Source organism: Lutjanus erythropterus, chromosome 11, assembly GCF_056507025.1.
Source record: "Lutjanus erythropterus isolate fLutEry1 chromosome 11, fLutEry1.hap2, whole genome shotgun sequence".
NCBI lineage: Eukaryota > Metazoa > Chordata > Actinopteri > Lutjaniformes > Lutjanidae > Lutjanus > Lutjanus erythropterus.
In genome coordinates, this window is record NC_139327.1 from 39,654,291 (window position 1) to 39,679,735 (window position 25,445).

Here is a 25,445-nt window from a genome sequence, read left to right on the forward strand (position 1 = left end):
TGGAGACAAAGCACAGCAACAGCAGTGTGAAACAAGCACAATGAGGTACACACGACTGCTAAATGACTTTGTAGAAAAAAATGAGTCACCGTAGGCTCATTCTCCAAATTTGTTTTTGTTCTGCTGATAGCTAAAGGAGACCCCCCCCGATGTAGACACAGTGTTTAGCCTGTTGACCTTTAATTAGCCGTCCTGTGGCTGCGGAGCAACCTGCGTGCCAGAGCCCAGCAGCTCTGGAGGGGGGTCCATTGATGGGTAGTGGATGCAGAGGAACAAGCCACACTCACTGCTGAACATCAGATACAAGCATAAATAAAACATCCACGCTACTCCTTTAATGAAGTCTCACCCATCGGGTGTGATGATGAAAAATTAATGCAGCTGCTGAAGAAGTTGCTAACCAGTGGGAATGATTAGCAATTCTTTAAAAGCCAGTGTTGGCGGACTGTTTGTTAGAGGCTGGAAGATGAAGTGAAAACCATAAAACGAGATGAGAAACATTCCCAGAATGATAACATGTTTTTTTTTTTTTGTAAGTCATATGTGGGTATGCAGGCAGATTTCTGAGAAGATGCCGGGACAGACTCAACACATTAAAAAAAAAAAAAATCTAGAAACACAGATGTCTTTATGTTGACATAATTAATGCAAAGATGCTTTGGTGATTTGCAGTGCAGTGCAACAAATTGAAAGACACGTCTGCACAGCCACAACTAGGTTTGATGCACATAGGAGCAAAATGCACAGACATTTTGACTGCTGTTTTCCTCAGCCTGAAAAAAGTTGCAACTTACCTTGCAAGGCAGCTGGATTCATGAAATCACGCCAGAATCCAACTTGCCAGGCTCCAAGTTACCTGTTTGTGTCCGCACCAGAGGTGGTGTGAGCCAATCAGTGTCCTCAGAGGGACGACTGGCAGCTACGGGCGTGGTTTCAGGTGCGCCGACAGTGAGACGCGTCCATGGAAACGACTCGTTTTGAACAAACGATGGCGGCTCATGAAGAGAAGTAAGTTGCCTTGAAATTTTGCATTTTCTTTGGTGCAGAACTTCATAAATGAGGCAAAATTGTGCATTCAGGCGGAATTTAATAAGCTCTTGTTTTTTTGTCCCATTAGTTAAACAGTCTACACATTTGAAATGCTTTATAAAATGTGTACTGCAGTTATAAATCTTTTTCTGGTGACCCAAATAAAATCTCCTGTGACCCACTTGTGGGTCACAAACCAGTGTTTGGGAATGACTGGTTTGGAGTGCAAGTTGGTGCAAGTGCAAATGAACTACTGGCTTTTATTGCACAGTGCAGTGTGTTGTCAGGTATCATTCCCATACATCTCCAGTAGTCTGAGGTTCAGCAGCAATCATGGCGAGGTCCCGAGCTGGAGTTGTGATATGCTCTGCTGCATGAAAGGGGGGATCACTGATGCATAAAGAGGTGCCTTTGAGGAGATTTGCAGCACTTCCTTATCTCTCAATGTGAAAGACTAAAGCCTGGACCCTTCACTGTCACCGACTGTCACCCAGGGAACAGACTGCTGGGAGATTTGTGCCAGATGCTGCGTCTGAAAGCGCAGTCGCATCAGTGGGACAAGGAGCTCTCATCTCCACTGTAGGGCTGTACGCTTTCACTGTGTGTGTGTGTGTGTGTGTGTGTGTGTGTGTGTGTGTGTGTGTGTGTCGGTGCTCTTTGATGTCAGGCAGTACGCTGTGTCCCCCAGGTGTTCAACACCACACCAGGGTGGTGTATAGAGAAATCCTCCTCCCTGTCATCCACACTTACATGCTAGCTTTTTACACCCTTCACTCTCTGAGGGACTCACAGTGTCCACATATAACTTTTTATTCAGGGAGACTCCAGGTCCTGAAAAAGTCTAAACGCTGATCTACTTTCACATTTCCTCATAAGTAGCTTGAAAAAAGCTGATTTTCGTTCCCAGGAAGTATATGTGGAATAAAATGTATGACATTACATATGCAGAATTCAGTTTGCAGACATGGAATTACGTCATTTTTAGCACCGTTTTGGTCTCTGATAATTATACATTTATATTGGCATCATGGACAAAATGTAGAGCAGCAATGCCAAAACAAATGGTACAAGTGATAATTACATTGTCAAGAGACAGTGATGACAGCGGCCATTTCAAAACAGGACGTACCAAACTGGCCCTGTGGTCAGTTAATGGTCCTCCAGATCCATGATTCGATTTACCTTTTGACTTTAGGTCAGGATTTTATTCAGCATTTTGATTTAAACATTTTTATTTATTTTGATTATTGAAATTAAAAGCTAATTTCAACTGATTTTGAATTCAATATTGAAACTGTGACACTGCTAATAAATGGTCATTTTGAGTAATTTTTTTTGAAGAATAAATTTAGAAATTCTCTGAATTCAGCTTCTCGAATATGAATATTTGCTGGTCAACAACAGTAAACTGAATATTTTTGGATTGTGCACAAAACAAGACATTTCAGGACGTCATCTTGGGCTTTGTGAAACATTTTGCACCATTCTTCTGCGATTTTATGGACTGAACAGCTAATCAATTAATTGAGAAAAGGATCATCAGATTAATCGATAATGAAAATAATTGTTAGTTGCAGCCCTAATTCTAATCCTGGACACCATATTTTTTTATGGCTACAGCTTTACATCTAATTAAAATATTCTTTTCTATTAGTTTTTTTTTTACTTTATCTACCTTAAAATCAGCCTGACGTGTCCAGTAGACATGAGGGTTTATAGATCATTTATTAAAGGAGGTTTTAATGTTTTTAGAAGCATTCAGTCTCATTTCATGGCTCACCAGACATGTGAGGGATTAGGGAGAGTAAATGAGGCTGGTTTGTTGTGTCAGATGTGATTTGGACTCTTATCAGTGGTGGAGCTGCAGATCTACTGGAGGCCTAAGCTGACAGCCTTAATCGAATGGGAAAGCCAATAATGGTGACCACTTTAGTTAGCGTCTCAGGGTATTGTCTGTGTGTTCGGTGCATAATGAGCGACTGTACGCAGAGGTTCGCCCCTCATTATGTCTGTTACTGTCTCATTTGTGCTGTGAGTATTGTGTGACTGTTTGCCTTGAACGGAAGGACAGAAACTAAAGTGTCGTCTCTGTTTGTGTTCTTAATCAGGGCTCAAGCACCGAATGATGCAAGGACCCTAATGGATTTACTCAAATTATTGTTTTTCCTCTTTTTCTTTTTCTTTGCCATCTTCAGTCACATATTTTTGACGGCCAAAATGTGCCTAAACAAAATTCAGTCATGGTTAAAATGTATGTGTGATATAGTTTTCAGTGATGGGCATTGTAAAATGGTTTGGCCACGCCCCCCAAAAAGCAGCCCGGTGGCTTGTTTCACTGACATGTACGACAATTGGTTGGCACATGTGTCATAGCCAGACGAACGAAAAAGCCTCTTGGAGCCGTAGCCTGAACAGGAGGTCGGCCATTTTGAATTAAGTGGACAACTTTGAAATCAAATTCAAAATCTATTATGATCACAAGTTATTAAAAGATTTAGCTATCGTGGAAGGATGTGGCAGTGGCGTCAGGATTTGATGTCTCGCCATGAAACACGAAATTGCTGTAACTTTGGTGTAAGTGATCCGATCTGTACCAAACTTCACATGTTTGTTAAGAGTCCTAGTCTGAACACATATACAATCAGGACAATCAGGAATCATAGTCATAGCGCCACCTAGTGGAGACAGGAAGTGACATCAAACATCCTTTCTGCAGCGTCCAAAGTGGGTGAAAATTCAGAGCCTCGTCGACCAACCAGCATCCAGCAATCCGTCGACTGGCACTGGGGCCTTTGATTCAGTCTGTATCCCCTCTAACATGCTCTGCCTTCTCTATAAATGTTTTAACAGGGGTTAAAAGTGCTACATAACAGCCTAGATCATTACCAAAGACTTTATGGTAATCACTTTAAATTAGATGATTCCCAGGAATTTATTTGTGGCGCCAGGTGAGATCTGTTATGCAATCAGCTGCATTTCTGTAAAGATATAAAGGAAGAAAAGTAGAGCCACTGCTCTTACAGTGCACATAGTGCGAGCAGCCACATCCTCTGTGTTACTCTGTGGGCGTGTTGGTATTTATGGGAAATGTGGTCTTAATTTTGATGAAGTTTGCGCTCCATTAGTCTTTCCTTCTTCATGTTCCTTGTGAGGAAAGGAAGAGAGGGAAGTGGATGAGAGAAGCAGACAGAATTCAACAGAGATGACAATGCTAGTTTTAGCGTGTTAGCACGCTCAGATTTTCTAATTACGAACAGTTGCTGTGTAGAACGTTATTAGTTCGGCCTGCAGGCATTTGGCCAGAGAAACAAACAAATTATTAGCGAATAAAAAAAGAGACCTGATGATGGTGCTGGATGAAAAGTTAAAGGGATAGTTCACCCAAAAATGACAATTCAGTCATTATCTACTCTCCCTCATGCTGAGCGAGGGTCGACTGGGGCTTTAGGAGACTTACAGCAGACGAGCAGCATGGAGGCATTTTATGTTTTTAATCTGTTGTTTTTTAACATTTGAAACCTGGTCACCATTCACTTCCATTGTTTGGGAGATTCTGCAACACTGTCTTCCTGTGAAACTCCAGCAGAGTTTTGTGGACTAAAAATCTAAACTCGACCTTCAGTCTGCATGAGATAATGACCGAACTTTAATTAAATAATAAACTGTCCCTTTTAATTAAAAAAAAAAAAAAAGTTCTTACAGCTGCTTCTGTTCAGATATTTGAGATGTTTGGCTTCAAATGAACAAAGGGGTTTCCTATATTCCTTAACGGCAGGTATCAACAGCATTTTGTTGTTGGCACCATAACATATTATTTTGGCACAAATATTAAAAATATTTCCAGCGATACCCAGCCCTGCTGTGACGCTTGGCACGATGGCAGCACTGAAATCCTCTGAATCACAAAGGAGAGAAGGATGTAGAGAAGGAAAAGAGAAATAGTTTTAACTCTAACATTAGCCTGGAAGTGATCTCCACTGTTTTTTATTCAATTGCAGATTTATTGTTGCTTGAACAATGACAGAATAATGGTTAAATAATGGATAATGTGGCCGCATAGTGGAGAAGTTAATCAGCTGTTTGAAATGTAATTGTGTTTGCAGTTGAACTGGGAAAGTCTCGCTCCCTGCCCCCGTCTGGCCGGTCGTTTGGGGTCTTGTTGTCCAGTCACAGGCCTGATCCTGTCAACACGTCCAAATATTCTGGAGGGGTGTGTGTGTGTTTTTCTGAATGAATTAGCTCTGTATCATCCAGACACAGACAGCAGACAGCCACAAATATATGCACACACACACAAACCCACAGGCAGCAGTGTTGGTTGTCAGGGTCCACAGATCATGGGTCATGTGTGTATGTGCTTTAGTCTGTGCAGCATAAAGTCACAACAGGAACAGATAAGACCGGTCCCAGGTTGGCTTTGGAAGCCAAATCCCCAGCAGCCCCCCAGTGCTAATCGGCTTAGCTGAAAAGTTAGCAGCACGGCCCCAAAGAGACACAACATTTTTTACACTGACTTCTGTGACATATTTTGCGCTCCAGCCTCCATAATCTGCTTCTTGTCTCAAAGCCGTCTCACATCATCTTTGTCAGAGTAAACAACTCCAGAACATGATGAACTGTCTCTAACCTTGAGTTTAAGAATGGAAAAGCATCTTCTGACTGGTGTGTGTGTGTGTGTGTGTGTGTATGTGTGTGTGTGTGTGGTGGCGGGGGGGTTCCACCCAGGTGGGGGAACAATGGCGTGCCCCTCGTCTTGAAAGAAATGGTTGGCTGCACATAGGCCCGGGCAGAGGAGGGAGGAAGGGACAGAAAGAAAAAAAAAAATGAGTTGTGAAAATGATTGGTGGTGAGGTGGGGAGGGGACAGGGTGGTGATGGGGTGTGGGGGAGGGGGGGTGTAGCAGCCGGCTGAATGGGGGCAGCAGGGTGGCAACTGGACTCTTAAAGCTCTTTTCATGCTTGGTCTGTTTCAACCAACGCTGAAAACACACATGAGGACACTGAGGTCTAATTGTTTCTCCTTTATTTTTGAAAACCATCAAAAGAGTCAGAGACAAAAACTGACATGTCCCTGTTCTTTTCCCTGATAACACTACATTTATGTTTTCCCACATAACACAGTTGCAGAGCGCATCTAAAATCTGTCTTACAGTAATATCTATAAATACAATAGAGCTGAAAAAAATCAATCATCAAGTTCTGGTTTGTGCAAATAAAGCTTGTCTCACAGCTGTTTATGTTTTCCTGTTGTGTTTTCTACTCTGTAGTGTTCTACTTACACACTGTACATGAACAGGGTTTTCCCTACTTATCTAACTTTTTTGGTGTATTCTGAAGCTTGTGATCTGTGCCCGAACCCAACGGGCCCCAATCAGATCCGAGTAGTAGTAGTGTTTTTTTTTTTGTTTTTTTTTGTCCCCAATTTTGTCATTCAAATTCCCTCCATCTATTGACCGTGTCACTGCCAACTCCCACTGTTTGGTACATAGAGGGAAGCTTTTAATCGGGTTCAGGGTGAAATAAACTAATGAGGGACAGGTTTGGGTCTGACTCAGAATTTTGTCGGGTTCAACTTTTCGGGCCTGATTAAAAATCTAGTGAGTTCACACCAGGCGTGCACATGTTGCACGCTCGAGTGTGGAGGCAGCGTGGGAATGATGTAATTTCAAAGTAAGCGTGAAGCAAATAAATGTGTATTTGTAATGAAAGCTCAGTAAGTTGATCTTACAGAAGTAAATACACCTGGATATAGAACATTTTGTGCACAGAATCATTGATAGTTCAAACACAAAGGCAAGTCTATAGTTGTTCAAACTGCGGTGTTTGTATCTTACTCTTTGTGTCCACAAAACACTGCTGGAGTTTCACAGGAAAACAGTTCTGCAGAATCTCCCCAAAAATGGAAGTGAATGGTGACCAGTTTTCAAATGAAAAAAACAACTGGAAAAAAAAACATAAAATGCCTCCATCCTGCTCATCTGATGTAATCCAAGTCTCTTAAAACCCCAACATGCCGTTTGCACACCGTCACAACACACACCCAGTTCAGACAGTGTGCACGTGAACATGACGTCAAGCTAAAGATCTACAGTCAAGATTCAGGATAAAAACATGGTGTCACTATAATATTTTTAGTCAACTTAACAATCTTGGGCCTTGTTGATCTTTGCTTCTTAGCCTCTCTACCCTCAGGTGTGTAAAAACTACAGGTTACATCAGCTCCTTTTTAAAATCCAAAAATGTAACATTATTGGCTATTTTATCAAAAGCCGTATTTTGCATCTTTAATGAGAAGTCAGTGAGGCAACTCTCTGTATTTCTGAACAAAAGTCGTGCAGACAAATGGTGAAAACTAAAAGCCAAGTGTAATCAGAGGCAGAGAACAGAGTAAATCCACGCGGTGACACCTGACAGTGAAAAGGGCAGAGGAAGGGAGGGGAAGTATCCTTTACCATCGTTCATAACAACTCCAAACCTGATTAAACAGAGAAAATAAGACTTTTTGTGCCATCTTGTTTTTCTTTGTCACTGTGTGAGCGGGCCTCTCCACAGCAGCAGCCAAGTCCAACATGGCTGAAAAAGCTCTTGGCTCTCTGAATCAACAGCCCAGTGTCAAACTGGCTGGCCTTCTCATGCCTGCATTCCCCCCGATGATGTCTAGGGAACTGGTTTTCTGGCCAAAGACGTGGTTTTGTGGTTACAGTCAGCCAGGCAGAAGGAAGATGAAAATTATGCCATGTGGACAAGAAGCCTTTTCTTCTTTGTTCTCCTTAACATGGCAGACTGGCTCCAGGTTGGCCTGCGAAGACAAGTCAGTCATCTGCCAAACACAATGCAATCCAGAATTAAATTAATGTTGGAGGTCAGAATTAGAATTAGATGCAAGTAGGGACAGTGAAATGACATTTTTATGATGAGTTTAATGCTGGTTTATGTCTCTGAACGGTTGGTGAATAATACGAGAGCGTGGCGCAGTGCTTTGAGTTGATTTATGTGCATGTCTGTGTTTTTCAGCGTGGGCCAGGGTGGAGGTGACTATGCATGAGAGTGCTGAGGTCTACCTGGGTGACTCGGCTCAGATCCCCTGCCAGTACAGCTTCACCGATGCCAACACGCCCAGCTTTGTCATGATCCAGTGGTTTGTGGTGAGTACTGCTGGACTGGACCCGCTGTGAAAACTGACACAGCCTGTCTGGAACTATCCAACCGAGCGCATGTGGAGCAGAGCTGCCCCCTTAATCTCACCCACTCCACCCCTCCTTACCATGGAGCCATTTTTGTCCTTTCTATGCGGGTCAGGGCCTCTTCAGGGGGAGATGGCAGGTCAGCAGTATAAGCCACATAGAAGTGGTGTACATCATCTAAAAGCTGGGAACCTGCAGATTAATTTAAGATGCAGCACTTTGTGTAAAGTCACAAACCTCGTAATAAATCTGTAATAAACACAAAGGTTTTCCAAAGCCCACAGATGTTGTTTTTGTCCACAACCCAATGATCTTCAGTTTACTGTCCTAGAGGACTGAAGAAACCAGAAAATATTCACATTTAAGAAGGTGAAATCAGAGATTTAATTTTTATATTATTTATTATTTCAAAATAATTATCAAACCAGTTTGTGATTGATCTTGAAGTTGATTAATAATCTATTAAACGTTGCTGTTGCAGAGGGGCTTAGAGCATAATGATGGGTGTGTATAATGACCATTCCCATGCTCTATCATATCTCATAAGTTGCTGCTGCAATTTTTGAGTTGCTAAAATATATTATACAGATTTGGTGCAAAATTTAGCCATTTTGGACCACATGAGAATTTATTAAAAAGGTAAAAATCCCTCCAGAATATCACATTAAGACACCAAGACCTTATGTGATTTGGTATTGTACAGCGGAGGGTTTCTGTTCCTCAAAAGACATCAAAAGAAATCATTACACTTTTATGAAATATAATATTAAGCTCGAGGGGAAAACAAGCAGAGGCATTACATCACTGTGCAAAGGCTGCATATTTAATGAGCCAAGCGCTTCTTTCAACAGCCGTCTAATAACAACTGAAACATCTCAGTAAAGAAAGATGGCAACTCTCAGACTCAGTAGGAGGAGTGAAAAGAAAGTTTACTGAAACAGCGAGGCAGCAGGTAAACAGTCACATCAAGCGAAGACTTCTAGATGGGTTTAAAGTCGCAGCCAAAAAAATAAAAAAACTCAAAAATCTAGTGATGGCAATTGAAAAACTTTTTTTTTTGCATGTCATGCTTGTTTTGCTATGTCTCTCTTGTAAAAGAGATCATTGAGCTAAAAGGGATAAACCTGTGTAAATAAAAAACATAAAAAAAACTATGACAACTACACTGATAACTCGATAAAACATGTCAGGATCCGTCTGATTCAGCTCAGCAGGTGTCAGTGGTTGACTGATGGTTTGCTTTGCAGCAGAAGTTAATCAGAGCAGTGCGACAGAATGTCTGGGAGAAAAAAACCCTTCTGAGATTTTACAAGTTGGGAAACGTGGAGACAAATGGCTCAATCTGTCACTGTCATGTGGGCATGTGAGAGGAAAAACTTGTCTCTGCTTTTCTTATCAGACACAAGTTTGATAAATATCTGCTTTGCATGTGTTTTCATACCTGCAAGCAAAATGTGCCAATATGAACTAAATTAACGAGTAAACGTTTGTACTGATTCGACCCTGCAACAGTGTAAGTTCAAGATGTCAGAGTGTAGTGAAAGGTGAGGTGTGTCCTGACTGTGTGTCCTCCTGCAGAGAGCCGTCGGTAGCAGCCGACGGGTTCGGATCTTCTACGGCGACAGCAGTCAGCGGCTGGTGGACAACAACACCGATTACAGCGGCCGCATCAACGTGACTTTAGACGAACAGGGAACTGAACTCACCATCCAAAACGTCCAGATCAATGACGAGAGGGAATTCTTCTGCCAGATTAACGGACTGGCTGCTGGGAACGCTGAGGGCAAGACCCACCTCAGAGTGTTTGGTAAGGAAACCCACAAAACACTTCAGCAGTGGCAGAAAAATAAATTTTTTTAAAAGAAGATTCAAAAACCAACAAGATTAATTGAATCTAAGCTTTGCTGTGCATTTAAAAACTATTCTGAAACCCATTAAATTAAAACCAATTTAATCAATATAGTTAAAACTCCTCAAGTGTAAGTTTCAAGTTCATACTGGATCACAGTTTACATTGGAGATGCAACAGAATTAAATTTAGTGTAAAGACTAAATTGAAGTTTAAAGAGAATTTCAAATTTAATCTTTCTTCATTTTGAGCTAGTTTAAAAGTTTGGTGCAACATTATTTAAACTTAAACCATGATTTAATCGGGTTTAAAATGTATTCCTTGGTGGTGCGACCCAGCTGAAGTGTTAATAATGCCCTTCAGATTTATCTTTGTTTCATGATGTAGTTGTTTATTATAAGTGATTATTTTCCTGATTCAGCTCCTCCAGAGGCTCCAGTGATCGAGGGTGTCCAAAATGGAATATCTGTGACCAACGAGGTGCCGTCTAAGGTGGGTCCACCTAACCTCAGACACCGAGATCAACCAGTGTTACCAAGTTACCATGATAAGCCTACATCAAACATCAGAGAGTTAATCTCTGTTTTACAATATACAGTTTGTCTTTCCCAACTTCAAAGTAATAAAGATTTGTCCATGTGACTCTCCATCCATCCAGGTTGCATCATGTGAAGCTCGGAACGCCTTCCCCAAACCCAACATCACCTGGTACAGGAACAACATGCCACTGATGTCGACACCGGGACGTAAGTGAAAACTGCAGCAGAGCCTCGTGTTCCTGTCAGAGGCTCTGCCATGTCACCACCTGCTGTTTCTCTGACTTTACCTTAGTTCATTTCAAATCTCAGCACACTGATACAGCACTTGAACCAGACACACATATTAGCAAACAGCAGAGGTGGGACCAGGACACAAGAAAGTCTCAAGACTTGGCACTCAGGTCCCGAGTGGAGTCAAGAGTGACAAGTCCTGACTCTTAAACTTTAAGTTTCAAGTCCTGAACAAGTCATGAAGTAACAGGGAGTTTCCACCCTCGTTGATTTACAAAGTTACTTAGCTGTTAAGATAACGTTAGCTGAGCTTTAGCTTGCTAACATTAGCATTAGCTTGCTAATTTAGTATTAGCCTCGACTTACCGTTTGTTGTACACCTTAAAATGAACAAAGCTGGAAGTTGTTGTGTTTTCATCTGTAATTTTAGAAGGGTTGGGATGATACACTTATCTCCTGACTCGATGCTATCACAACTCTTGGGGACCAGTTCAAGCATTGCAATTTGATATTATGATTCTATAAATGTTTGGAGTCCTGAAAATTGCTTTATTCTGATACTGGCTGTGTTTCAATGTTACATATCTGAATTGTCTTGTCCGTATTCCAGATGTAAACGTGTTGATCCTGGTGACCCGGGAGTCCACTGACTTCTACTCCGTCCAGAGCACGCTGGAGTACAAGGTGACGAAAGAGGACAAGGACGCCCATTTCTCCTGTGAAGTCAGCTTCTTTGTCCCGGGGGCCATCAGGACAGTGGAGTCCAACAGTGTCAACATCACCGTCCACTGTGAGTCTGAGCCTCTTTATACTTTTGTCATGTAGGTGTGGCTGATAGAAGTGATCCAATCAGCCACTGATAATAGTTTGTTGTTTGTGTCCCATCAAAATGTTGTGAGGCTTAAAGTTTAAAGGGATAGTTCACCCAAAAATGAAAATTCAGTCATTATCTACTCATCCTCTTGCTGAATGAAGGTCGAGTTTAGTTTTGTTAGTCCACAAAACTCTGCTGGAGTTTCACAGCAACAGCTCTGCAGAATCCCTAACAATGGAAGTGAATGGTGGCGAGTTTGGACCGCTGACTTTCCTGTTTCTCATGAAAAGTTTTGTTTCAAGTCATTGTCTGCAAAATAAACTGTTAATGGAGCATTACCAAAAAGCAGTGACGGTCGAACAGAGGATTCGAAGTCAGACCAGAGAGGAAGTTGTTGTTCCACACTTGCATGGATGACTAAGCCTTGGAAACCTAAAGCTAAGTTTCCCAGGGTTTTGTTGCTGTAAGATATGAATGGGGGCTCGTCAGTGATAAACTTTGCAACGGGGAACGGGGGAAACTTGACTGTCCTCTCGTCACAGTGCTCAGACAAACATCTCTCTTGACTTAGCAGTCCTCCGCCTGCTTAGCTAACATAAAGAGCTAGCTAGCATGCTAGCGGGGTGCTAACATAAGCTAACTTAAAATATGAATATATGCTGTTTTCGCTGGTCTCCCAGCAGCATCTTTTAACCACCTTCAAAATTAGGTTTTCTTCTCAACAACAACGAGCCGAGCACATGAGGAGAAAGTTGTCTGAGAATTCACCAGATACCAAGCCTGCTCAACTATTATTGGAGCACAGAGCAAAAAGGGGGTGGGGCTTAGGGAGGATGTAGGAACCAGCATTTAAAGAGCTTGACCCAAACTAGGGACCAAAAGTTAGGAAATTTTAGCCCCAGCTGCTTTGATTTTGATTTTGACCATTCTTTTCTCATCTGTCTTGATATTAAATTGCTGAAAACCCTTTTAAACCGTGTTATTGTCAAATTTAACAGACACATAATTTGTTTGTTGGTCCATTGTTTGAAACAGTTTTGTGGCAATTGTGTGGCAGGCAGAGCCAAACACACTCTGTGCTGTCAGCATTATGGAAATAGCCTTGTAAAGAGACTTTAGGTGACTAAGCCTACTTAATTTGATTCTGTGTGTGTGTGTGTGTGTGTGTGTGTGTGTGTGTGTGTGTGTGTGTGTGTGTGTGTGTGTGTGTGTGTGTGTGTGTGTCCAGACCCCACCACCATGGTGGAGCTGTGGAAGGAGTTGCCCCAGGGCTTGGTCAAAGAGGGGGATACTGTGGAGCTGCGTTGCCAGGGCGATGGCAACCCCCCGCCGCCCTTCATTTTCAACAGAGAACAAGTAAGAATGGGAGGCATTTTCTCACCCTAAAAGTCCCCAAGAGAGAAAGGGTGACACGCAGGAGACACGCAGGGAATGTTTTTGATATGCAGAGCTCACAGGGCCCCATGTAGACATGAGTGTGCAAGGTCTGTGAAGGCTCTGTCAGCTCTGACCCTGCAGATCCAGGCTGGGGTCTGAGACCGGAGGCCACACTGACAGGGCTCACGGGCGGGACTCATTTCCCATGTCACACACACACACACACATCCATTGTGTGTGTGTGGACGACACAGACACTCAGCTGACTGCCAATTTAACTTCTACTAACAAGGCTGTCAGGCGCGTTTGGTTAGTGGCTGTTGTGAGTGAGTAAGTTTTATAAAGAAAAGAAAGGATCTGGAGACATGATGGCTCAGCCTGACACTGTGTCAAAGTCTATAAGACACAGTACACATCAGAAACCTTTTTTTCCTTTTTGGATGAATAAATAATTACTTAATACATTTTTTTTGTGTTATAAGATCAGTGGCAGACCTTCCTTATAGCCTGGTCATTAGCGATGATTCAGCTGTGGGAGTCAAGATAAATTTGCACAATTTATTCATCTTCAATTAAAATTCAACTTGAATTTGTGCTGCTGACCAGCAGAGTACTGCAGGAATGAATCCTTAAACCTGAGCTGGAGTGAAATGATTTTGAGCTTTTTTGCACCGCTGGTTCCCTCATCTCAAAGTTGATTGTTTTTTTGTTTTTTTCAAAGGGGTTTTGATTATTTGTCTGAAATAACGTCTGCTTTTTGTTTTACAACATAAAATAAATAATTAAATACCATAGATCACAATTTGCCACAGGGGGCTTCAGTCTATGCAGCATATGACACCATCCCCCAAAATTTCCTCCATTTATGTTCATTTCTTTTGGGTTGATGATTATGAAAAACTTGAGTTGTGCTTTTGGATGAGAAACTTTTTTTGTTGCATATTTTATTTTGCAAGCTCGATGGAGAAGGCAGAATATTTTGCTGCTGTAAAATAACCTGTAATTTTGTAATAAAAGGAAATGTAATGAAATGTGAACACTGCAACTATACTTTTTGTTGTCTTAAAAGTCCAAGAGGGTTGGGCACTTTGTGTGCAGGACACAAAAGCAATCAACCAATATTCACATTTTAAATATACAGGCTCTATTTTCTGGAGCCGATTTCACAAAGATCGAGCATCTGTTAAGCCACGGTCAAAGTCTGACTTCAGATGTCTAAATGCATCCTTTGCACAAAGCAGTTCAGTTCTTGACTATCTAAAGTAGGACTACAGTACAATGAATTCTGGGTAAATTAAAATAAGTAAAAAAAAAAAAAAAAATGCAGACTGTGTGACCACATCCAACCACTCAGCTCCGTTTACCTCAGCAGAAATTAGTCTTTTGGAGGAATTCGACAGTTAAAAGGAGCATCAGAGATGTTCAAACAAGATATAAAAAATATGGTTTTGTTGTCTGGTGCTACTGATCAGTTGGTGGCACTGGTTGTTACCATGGTAACATGAATCTTAAGCCTGAGTCAGCCTGGGGTTAAGGTGTCAGACTTTATTTTTGTGAAATTGTGTGCAAAATTAAGACTAGTCCAACACTACAAACTAGTCTAAAATATCTTTGTGAAATCGGCCCCAGGTCTTTACTGTGGGCAGGCAGCCTGCGAGGGGCAAAACATGTAAAAGCTGACCTGGGGCTGCCCCTGGAGGAAAGACTGTAGTGTTACTAAACTCAGCAGGTCTGAAGATTCTCAGTCAACCAATAAACCAGGTCGTTGTAGACTGGAGACGATGTACGACTGGAGGCAGTTTCATAGCAATCTTTCCGGTAGTTGGACAGATATTTCACTCCAGAGACAGTCAAATGGACCAGTGTGCATGAAAATCAAAGAAAAAATGTTTTTACTCCTGAGTAAGTGGGTTTGGATATTACGGTTAAACATTTAGCTTTTGTTTAAAGTCTGCCTGCGTCTCACCACTTGTGTTTCTTACCCTAATGGACTCCAGTGTAAATTGTGGCTGCAGTAAAATGTCCCCCATAGGACTAAACTCTGTGATTTCTCTTGGACATACAGAACATCTTAGAACATTCAGCCTAAAAGCACATTTAAGACCATATCGTGGTTTCTGTCATTGCGACATGGATTCAGATAACAAATGAGAGTGTTTGCTGCAGGAGCTGGACGTGGACCTGGAGAGCCGTGGTGATGCCTTGTTCCTGTCGCCAGTGTCACGCAAAGACAGCGGCATCTACCAGTGTCGCCCTCTGGACAGCAACGGCTACAGCGAGGTCAAAGGAGAGATGCAGCTCACTGTGCACTGTGAGGAACGGCCAAACATACACACACATACAGATAAACACATACAAACACACTTATCTAGAACATAACATACTGGACTTAGGCAGAAACAACAGGGGATGCAGCATGTTTAGGAGGCTATAAAGCTGGAGATATGCTTGCTGTTTGACCCTATCGGTCATGCGTGTTGCATCTTGCGGATCCACCTACCTTCCTCCTACCTCCACCCTAAAGGTGTGGGTAGGCGCATTGTTTCAGTTTAGTTAGTGTCAACTCCAGTCTTTATGCTAAGCTATGCTAATCACATCCCGACTCCATCTCTCATGCAAAGACATAAATTGATATTGGTCATCTCATCTCAGTCTCAATCCACACACTATTCTGTAACTACCATTACAGCTAACATTAGCATCCAACCACTTCCTAGCTAACGTTACAGTTTGATAATGTTACATGGTACAATAGTAAAGCATGAATTATTTCTGAAATATCAAAACACATCTTGGACACATTTACATAAGCCTGGAAGTAGAACTCGCTGGATGTAATCAAGCTAATGTAAGCTAACTATTGCTGCCTCTTGTACAAGTTTATAAGCTAAGCAACTAAAACAGGGTGGCTGGTTTGTTGGAATAAAAGTCTGATCTAACATTTTTTATTATGATACTTCTATGTTGGATTTAATCTGTATGAAAACTGCACAGAAGTTTGTGTCACAGCGTTCATAATTTCACTGAACCAAAACATTTCTGAGGTCATGTGACAAGACAGCTAGCGTGTTTACATCAACTGTATTTTACTTCCAGGCTTAGTCTGAAATAAACGTGTCCAAGATGTGCGCTGATATTTAATTTATGCTTTTACTATTGTATTGTGTAACATTATTGAACAGTGCTGTTAGCTAGGAGGTAGTTGAAGGCTAACGTTAGCTGTTGCGATGACAGTAGCTAATGGGTTATCAAATCTGTTGTTTTAGCTTGAAGTATGGCGTCATGTCCCTCCAGATTTCCATTGTCCGTTGTCTTTTTAGTTGCTGATCAATCAGGAAGCGATGAAATGATATCAATTTGTCAGATTCTCTGAGTTCAGTACAACATTTGAGATTCCCACTCTGACTATGAGATCAAAGAAAAATGGCCGCCGTGTGGATATGGTGATTTAAATTTATTCCACCCAGCCTTGTGACTCTGTGTCTCCTTTGTCTGTCTGTTGTGTTCAGACTTGGATCCAGCTGTGGTGGTGCCAAAAGACTCAGAAGTCATGCTCAAAGGAGAAGATCTGACTGCGACCTGCAACGCTCTGTCCTCCCTGAAAACCTCCACTGTCTGGTACAAGGTATGAACACATCAGTCCAGATTAGACTAGATTAGATTTAAAGTCTCGCAAGCAGCAGACAGAAGATTGAGTGTACAGACATGCTAACAGGTCTGTGAGGTTGTACTTTGATTCTTTGTGTTGAAGCTATATGCTAACATTAGCATGCTTCTGGCATCCCTTAAAACGTGCACTTTCAGTTAGTACAGTGTACAAATAACATCAGACAGTTATCCTATTTACTACCTAGCAGTAGTTGTTGGTGTCATCACAGCGTTTTTACAAGGTGTCCTGTTGTTGTTGTTCTTTGTTTTGTTTGTTGAGGTACTGATACTTGTTTGGTTATGGTTGTATCTAGAATTACAGCTCTATTGTGTAATGTCACACCGTTTCTCACTTTATGTCTGCACCTTAATGTATCTGTATCACCTAATTGTATGTTTGTGTGCTTATTTTGTGTGTGTGTGTTTGTAGGATGGGCAGCAGGTGGGTAAGGGCAACACGCTGCATCTGCAGGACGCCACCTACGAAACATCAGGCGAGTACGTATGTGAGGTGACCGTTCCCTCCCTGCCCGCCCTGCACACCAGCGGCTCCGTTCACATCATCGTGCAAGGTCAGTCATCCCCCCAACGCTTCAACGACTTCGCTTTACTGGTGACGCCAAGGGAAACGTCCTCAGAATAAACTTTTTCTTTTGCTTTACACATGTAGCTGAAGCCAAACTGATATTTGTATTTTTGGTTTCAATCCATCTTTCACATGCCAAATTTGAATCTAAGAACTCAGTGCCTTTTTATATTTCTCTCACACAGCATGTGGCCATGGTTTTCTTGCATGAATCGCCTCTCTAGTGACTCTATTTCTACATCCTCCAGTTTGGTTGGCCAGGTAGCTCTGATTTGAAACACCTGCTTCTGTTCCTGCAAGTGTCAGTCAGAGGAGGTTTGGATTTCATCCTGTAGAAAGCAGTGTGCCAAAACGTCCATCTTTAGGAACTTGAACTAAAGAGTTATGAGGGTGCGGCTTTTTTGTTTTAAAAATATACCAAGGAGGAGGAGAATTGTGCCGTTTCAAGCATCTGTAAGGATTTTAATGTGGGACATCTGTGCAGGAAGTGTCGACTTCAACTGACAGTAGCTTAAAATTGAAGGAAAAGTTGAACTGGAACTGATATTACTTGTGAATTAAATTTTTGACACAGTATTTCTACATAAAAATCTCTCATTCTACTGATGTGGAAATTCTACATGTTACTGAAAACAGGACCAGATCTGAACACAGACTTTTATCATTATGATGAAATATACTTTATATTACATACACTGAATACTCTCTGTGTGTGTGTGTGTGTGTGTGTGTGTGTGTGTGTGTGTGTGTGTGTGTGTAGGTGGTCCCCAGCTGGTGGGGGTGGAGCAGGAGGTGCAGCTGGAGGAGGCAGCAGGCAGGATGGTGAACCTGAGCTGTGAGGCTCAGGGACACCCGGTCCCCAGCATCTCCTGGAACATCATCGGCACCCAGGTGGGCCTCCAGTTTGACTCTCAGCGACGACTTCCTGCACTGTGGTCGTCATTAGATGCAACTCATTATGCAGCGTTTGTGTACAGTAGACTGTATGTTATGATGCTGCTGTAACAGTCGACATGTAAAGTTGATGAGAGGAACATTTTGAGTTTAAATCCTGAGGTGGTGGAGTCAAATCAAACACATTTACATTTTTCTCCTGTATTTCATGTATAAATAGTAAATCATTATATGCATAACATTTAATTGCTCTGATAATATTTTGGATGATTATCATGAGAGATTTGTACATTTTTATATACATTATTATAGACGTGGTATTGCCAAAATAATTCTCAGTTCATTTACGATTACCAACTGGTGTTATCAATGTGTGCTGACCAAAATGCCTCTAGACACAGTTGGATATACCAACAACTAATTAGAGCTGTTTCTAGGCAGAAAAAAATGGCTTCCTGGTCACACATTTCTTAAATCACAGCGTTCACTAAAATGTGTTTCTGTAAACATCTGAGACAAGAAACAGGCAATGCAGTAACAGAATCTTGATTCATATTTGATCAGAACTCATCAGGTTTGCACTCAAAACTTGCAGGATGTGACTTTTCAAATCTGGACCAGTGAGGCACCGACGTTAGTCATCGCATCCAACCTGCTCCATATTTAACAAACGGACGAGAAGCAGGACTGTTAGAAATCTGTCTGAACAGGACGGTGGCCAGACGTCTGCCAGAGCAAATGAAACATGAGCTTGTAGATGTTCTGGTTCCCAGGCGAAGCCCGTGTCAGTTTTCTTTTATTTTGAGTTCTTGGCAGGTTTATACTCACATAAACTGACTAAATGACAAGTCAGACTTGCAGCGAAAAAAATAAACTGCAGGTTATTATTGTAAATGATCAGACCTGACTGGTGTTTTGCATTAAAGCCAAATAAAATAAATCAAATCATCAACACATGAAATGGTACAAGAAGATTTTCAATCAGGAAGCGCACTCTGCTCGTATTCTTCAATAGTAACCAGTTTGATCTCCTGGAAACATCTCTGACAAAAGCTCCAGATCGATGGTTCCCAAGAGATTCCCTCCAGGAAATTATGATGTTGAAATCATATGAAATAATTCCTGCAAATTCAACCAATCCCCTTAAATTCAACATAACTTGTACCAACTTAAACCATAAGTCTGCTACTTTTCTGCAAATTTGACCAATCATTGTAACTTCATGTGAGTTCCACCAATCACAGCAGTCCCCGTTCGTTTCAATGAAACAACTCCTATTATTCACTATTTTTTGCATTTATGTATTTTTTCATTTTGTCTCAGGTTCTGAAAAGAACACATCTGGTGTTGAAACTGACATTTATCAACTCTTTGTGCACGTTTATTTTGTGCTGTTTTTGAGTTTGAGGTCCAAAAAGATTTTAGTTCTCTGTAGAACTCAGGTGCACTTTCAGTTACACATTTTTATAATTTTTATAATTCTGAGCATCTTTGGTGAGGTTAGTTAGAAAACTCAGGTCAAATTGTGGTTTTATTCTCCCTGGAGCAAGTTTCCTTTGATTCTTAATTAATTATACAAAAAAAATCACAACTTTCTTTTGCAGTTTTCTCGTGGTCCTGCAATTTCATTAAAAATGCCTAAAAGCATCGCAACATGCACTGCAGTTTTTTTTTTGTTTTTTTTAGAAAAGCTGCCATGAAAGGCATTTTAGGACACAACAATCCCAAAAAAGGCCTGGTAATAATTGAGTTGTGGGAGGGGCCTGAACTTTTTTTTGCCGTTTGAAGGGGGACATGGTAGAAACAGTTTGGGAGCCGCTGCTCTAGACTGTCATTTTGCAGGTTGACAGGTGAGGTGCCACCACAGTCATGGCTTGTTTACATTTCCTGCGGTTGTCAGAGGTCGGAATTTCCCCAGTTAAAATTTCCAGCTTCCAGGTGCATGACGCCAAAAGTATGCAAAACAAAAAGCATGGCTGACCGTGAAAAATAATGAGTTTCTATGGTAAGTGCACACAGGATTAAACCGTCAGCAGTGCAGCTGCCTCTTTGCATAAATGGCACGGAGGATAAGAGACACGTGAGGTAACAGAGGCCGTTATAGATTTCATTTTAAACTATCCAGAAAAAAATTGTCATAATATTTTGATGCCAGTTTACATGCAGAACATGTTTTACTGTATGTTAGTATGTGTTATTGAAGGCTTCTATGGGTGTTGCCGTGTTGTGTGACGTCAGACACACACACACACACACACACACACACACACCCTGCAGGCTAGTTGTGAGGCTCAGCAATGTTTTGTCCCGTGAGCTTCATTTTGCAGATATTTGATGCTCACTGATGTAAAGATATCAGTGGTATTCTCATAAAGAGCGTGTGCTTTGTCTCCACAGAACTGGAATGAGGTGATGAGCAAAGCGAACGATCACATGACCCACAGCGTGGTGTCGGTCAAAGTCACCTCGGACATCAGCGCTCTGTGCAACGCGTCCAATGACATGGGCACTGAGGTCAAGGTGTTCAGCATCAGAGCCAGTAAGAGTCTTTTTTTTCTCTTGTTTGCATTTGAACATCTGTGTTATTCTGTAGGTTTGATGGAGGGAGAACCACATCTGTTATTTTTTAATCTTCTGACATTTGCATTCAAACACTGCTGGTTTCAGAAAGTCAAAGGGCCATACCAGTGTTTTCCTCATCTTTTAGCCCATTTAATCCCAGTTTTGCCTCAAAACTTGCAGCAATGCTTGGCCTTTGACGAACTGACAGAGCTGTGGTGAGTTTAAAAGTAAAGATATGGAGAAAGAAGAGTTCTCTCACATGCTCCATCAGTGATGGAGTTTCAAACTTAGTTTGCTTTTGAAGTCTTAATTAATGACTATCATGAACACGAGGGTTATTTCCCTGCTTCTTGCAGCGAGTCCTCTGTGATACATTTTCTCATCAAATCAACATTTATCAGAGAATTGTGCTGCATATTTTAAATATTCTTTTAAATGGGTTCTGGCTAGAACAGGGGTCTGCAGCTGCATGCGGCTCTTTGGCCCCTCTGCAGTGGCTCCCTGTGGGACAAGAATTAAATGGAAATGAATGACGATTCTTTTTGTTAATATTTTAATATTCATGTATCATTATCTAAGATCTAAAATGATTCTCCAATAGTAAAGGTGTCTAAAAGTTTTAACATTTCATCAACTAAAATGTGTGTCACTTATAATCTATGTTTACAGCTCTGTACATGTTCCTTTAAATTATTCCAGTGGTAAAAAAAACTTTGACTGAAACAAGTCAACAAAATGAAACAAGAATTTTGAACTTCAGAAAACTCATAATACAAAAATAATTAATGTAAGTAATCAACTGAGTAAATTTCTTTCTTCTTTACTCACCTGCTCACCTGTAGTGTCTCCCCTTAAAGGGATAGTTTGGTTTATTTGAAATGTGGTTATATGAGGTCCTTATCGATGGTCAGTGTATTACCTATTTTACAGCTAAGCGATGCGCTGCTGTGGACAGAGTCAACAACAACAGGTATTTTAGCCGCCTAAAGAATCAGTATCACTTTATAAGTGGATGATATATTTAGAATATTTTCACTGCTTCTGTCAGACAGCATTTTCTGATGGGAAAGCAATTTTATATGAGCGAAATATCGCACTATCCAAACTCACCAAACTCCATAGGAAAAATCATCGGTTTTACCTCACTGAACACAGGAGTAACTGGTCAACTGGTAACCAAATATGTTAGTTTGAGTTAGTTATTGTGTGAGTTTGATGAATCCAAATCATGGTTTCACATCACAGAAATCACAGAATAACACAAACAAACTAAGCAATCGAGGTGGCAGTGGACCAGCAACTCCTGGTTCTGTGAGGTAAAATTACTATTTTTTCCTATGGAGTTTTGTTGGTTTGGAGAGAGCAATATTTGACTTTTATAACTGCAGTTTCCCATCAGAAAAAGCTGTCTGACGGCTAGGAAAAGCAGTGAAAATATTCTAAATATAGCGTACACTTAAACTGATGTTCTCAGGTGGATAAAATAGTCCATTGTATTGCTTAGCTCCTGTGCTGGTTCTTCTCTCTGCTTCTCTAAACTCAAGACATGTTGACCTGCTGTAGGTAAAATACTGACCATTGATAAATACCTCATGCAACCACACTTTAAATAATTTGAAATGTCCCTTTTTTATGAAGTGTGTGTGTGTGTGTGTGTGTGTGTGTGTGTGTGTGTGTGTGTGTGTGTGTGTGCGCCTGCGTGTGTGTTGGGGAACCATTCTAAGTGTTGTTCTCCTTGTTCACAGTTCCCATGATCACTTCAGCTGCTCCCTTCTCTCCTGGTAAGATCGTCGCCTTCAGACTCTTCTTGTTTGAGACGCCTCTTTCACAGCCTCTTCTTCTTCTTCTTCTTCTTCTTCTTCTTCTTCTTCTTCTGTCTCAGTGTTTCACGCTTTAGACCAAGCTCTGTCTGTGACAATGAAGGGTTTGAGGACTACAGTATATACATTATTTATGATTTTTACACAGCGACTGTAAAGCAGGACTGTCTTTGGTTTGCTGGCAGATCTTAGGGATGGCCTGTGGGCACATTAAATATTCTGTTTGATACAGAGAGAAAAATCATAACACCAGCAAATTCAAGCACGCCAGCAGTTAGAATCACACTCGGACCCAAACGCTCTGCAGTGGTAAAAACATTATTTGTGCATTACAGATTTTTTTTAAACAAACACACATAAGAAAACAGTGTCTCGCTTTTACTGAGTTTTCCAGACAGATTTGTGTTTTATTGTGGATTTTTACATCCCAGGTGAAACTGTAGTGGAGTATGAAGAGGGCTGTTATTATGGGGCAATTTTCTGACTTTATCTGAACAGTCACTTCGTGCCATTAAAATCTTCACCAGCCTGTGGGGAACACAGTGGGCAAATAAAGAGCATTTCAGACAAAGCCACCCCTCACCCACATCCATTAAAAACAACAATAACAAAAAAAATGTGAGTGCTGTGCAAACATTTGGTCGCCGTCCTGATTGTTCACTGAGGCTGTTACACTGGTACAGTCCCTCGGAGCAGAAGAGTGAAGATCTTCTTAAAGAATGAATCACATCACTGTTTTATGATACTCAGAACCGTAAAATGAGTCACAGTGTCTCAGTCTGGTTCTCTGTTTTTGTGGATTCAGTATATTTAAAGGTTGATCTGTTTAATTCAGTGCAGGAAAAGCAAATAAAATCTAAAAGTAATGGCACCACTTGTATGTATTGTAGCATTCAACTTTTTTTTTTTAACTTGTCCACAATAATTTTTCCTTGCCACTGTACAAATGTATTAACGGTTATCAAATACAAACACTGAAATTAATCACCATGTTAAATCTTAGGGTTGCAGTGTTTACAAAATGTCTGAAAATAGTGAAAAATATTCATCCAAAGCCAGAGGTGATGTCTTTAAATGTTTTGTTTTGTCAGTCTGAAAAAAAAAATAATTCAGATTAATATGATAATGATCAAAGAAAATGGGAACATTTCTGTATTTGAGAGGCTGAAAACATCATTTTCTCTCGTTTTTGCATGAAAGGGATAGTTCACCCAAAAATGAACATTCAGTCGTTAGCTACTCTATTCTTCATGCTGATTGAAGGTGGGGTTTATTTTATACTGTTTGAGTTTCACAGGGAAAAAAAACATTGCAGAATCTCCTGAACGTAAAAAACAAGTGGAAAAAAACAAACAAACAAACATAAAATGCCTCCATAATGCACCGCTTTACCAGAAGTTAGGGTCACGTACAATGATCTCATGACAGCCAGTGTTAATGTCAACTACATATGACTGTTATAACAGTTGTAATGTTAGAAAAATAAAGCTTTTAAGTTTAACTTTGATTTAAAGTTCTCTCATAAACTGTCATGTTCTCATTATAAATGACACTGACTGACCAAATTAGAACAGTCATAAACATTCATAAAGACTTCATGACAGTCCTGATGCACAACCCTTCAAATTAAGTGTTAACATTATTAGTAACACATCTTCACCTTTTCCTATTAAGAGAAGAGAAAAAAGACCCGAAACACTACATTCAAATCTTTGCAGTATAAATTGATTTTACACGCGTATGTCACTCCATCTATTTGTTGCCAGTGTAACAATAATTATTCAGCATGATTAAAATAATGTACTGAGTTTAGAGGAAGGAACATTTAAACATTATATGTGCAACTGTGAAGAGAAGCTAAAAGTTGGGGTAGAAATAATGGAGATCTTATCAGATATAATTTCGTCTGTTCCACCTCCCTGTCCGCGTCTTTTTATCCTCGTCTGACTTCTTCTAATTTGAAATGAGCAAAATTAAATGTAAAATGAAGTCTTAGCTGTGCTAACGTTAATTTATTCTATCAAAGAACATTCAAAGCCTCTCCAAATCTTGTGACGAATTAATTTTCTGCTTTTAGATAAGAAACTGAGCTGGTTTTATATGACGGAAATACAACAAATTCAAACAGCTGCTTTCTTCTGTTCTGCTTTTTGTTTTCTCTGTGTTTTTGTTTTGTCTGCTGGTTTGGTTTTATCAAACAAACTCCGATGGTTGGGAGAGTTCACTGGGAATGTTAACTTCAGGTGGGACGAGGTGGGACGGCCTGAAATTTGGGATTGAAGTGGACAAAGATGATGGATTTGGAGACATGAGCCACAGAAGAATATCATGAGAGGATGACAGTTAAAAAGTCTCTAAACTTTGCTGTCAGACAACCTTTTCTGATGTTTGTATAAGTCGAATATCACTCTCACTCCAAATTAACCAAACCCCACAGGTGAAATCAGTAATTTTACCTCACAGGACACGGGAGTTTCAGGTCGACTTCTGCCCTGATTGCTTAGTTTGTTTGTGTTGTTGTGTGACTTCAGTGAATCCAAACTATCCTTTTATTACACATAAGTCAAAATAACATAGACAAACTAATCAGTAGATGCCAGAAACTCACGTCTTCTGTGAGGTGAAATTACTGATTTCGCCTGTGGAGTTTGGTTGGTTTGCAGAGCGTGATATTTGGCTTTTACAATGGCAGAAAATGCTGTCTGATGTTAAGATAAAGTGGTTGAAATATTCTTCTAAACCATGACAGATACATTCTCTACCCTGATAAGAACTTTATACAGGGCTAGACATGATAAATTGAAGTAACATACTCTAGTTTGGTTTTCCTTTTGAAATGTTACTTGTTAATATTATTGCTCACCTCTTACACAAACTGAACCAGCAGTCTACAAAGTGTAGCCTTTTTTTATT

General features: G+C 40.7%; 1 protein-coding gene across 1 annotated transcript in view; it reads left to right on the top strand.

The window, feature by feature from the left end:
• Window positions 1-25,445, top strand: part of mcama (melanoma cell adhesion molecule a) — a 72,420-nt gene that overhangs the window by 41,060 nt on the left and 5,915 nt on the right. Inside the window, exons 2-13 of the mRNA XM_084730100.1 lie at window positions 8,043-8,173; window positions 9,791-10,019; window positions 10,483-10,553; window positions 10,720-10,807; window positions 11,442-11,621; window positions 12,874-13,001; window positions 15,189-15,333; window positions 16,532-16,647; window positions 17,101-17,242; window positions 18,017-18,147; window positions 20,548-20,689; window positions 22,458-22,493. Coding sequence (XP_084586226.1) covers window positions 8,043-8,173; window positions 9,791-10,019; window positions 10,483-10,553; window positions 10,720-10,807; window positions 11,442-11,621; window positions 12,874-13,001; window positions 15,189-15,333; window positions 16,532-16,647; window positions 17,101-17,242; window positions 18,017-18,147; window positions 20,548-20,689; window positions 22,458-22,493 — 1,539 coding nt within the window. The remainder of the gene's footprint in view (window positions 1-8,042; window positions 8,174-9,790; window positions 10,020-10,482; window positions 10,554-10,719; window positions 10,808-11,441; window positions 11,622-12,873; window positions 13,002-15,188; window positions 15,334-16,531; window positions 16,648-17,100; window positions 17,243-18,016; window positions 18,148-20,547; window positions 20,690-22,457; window positions 22,494-25,445) is intronic.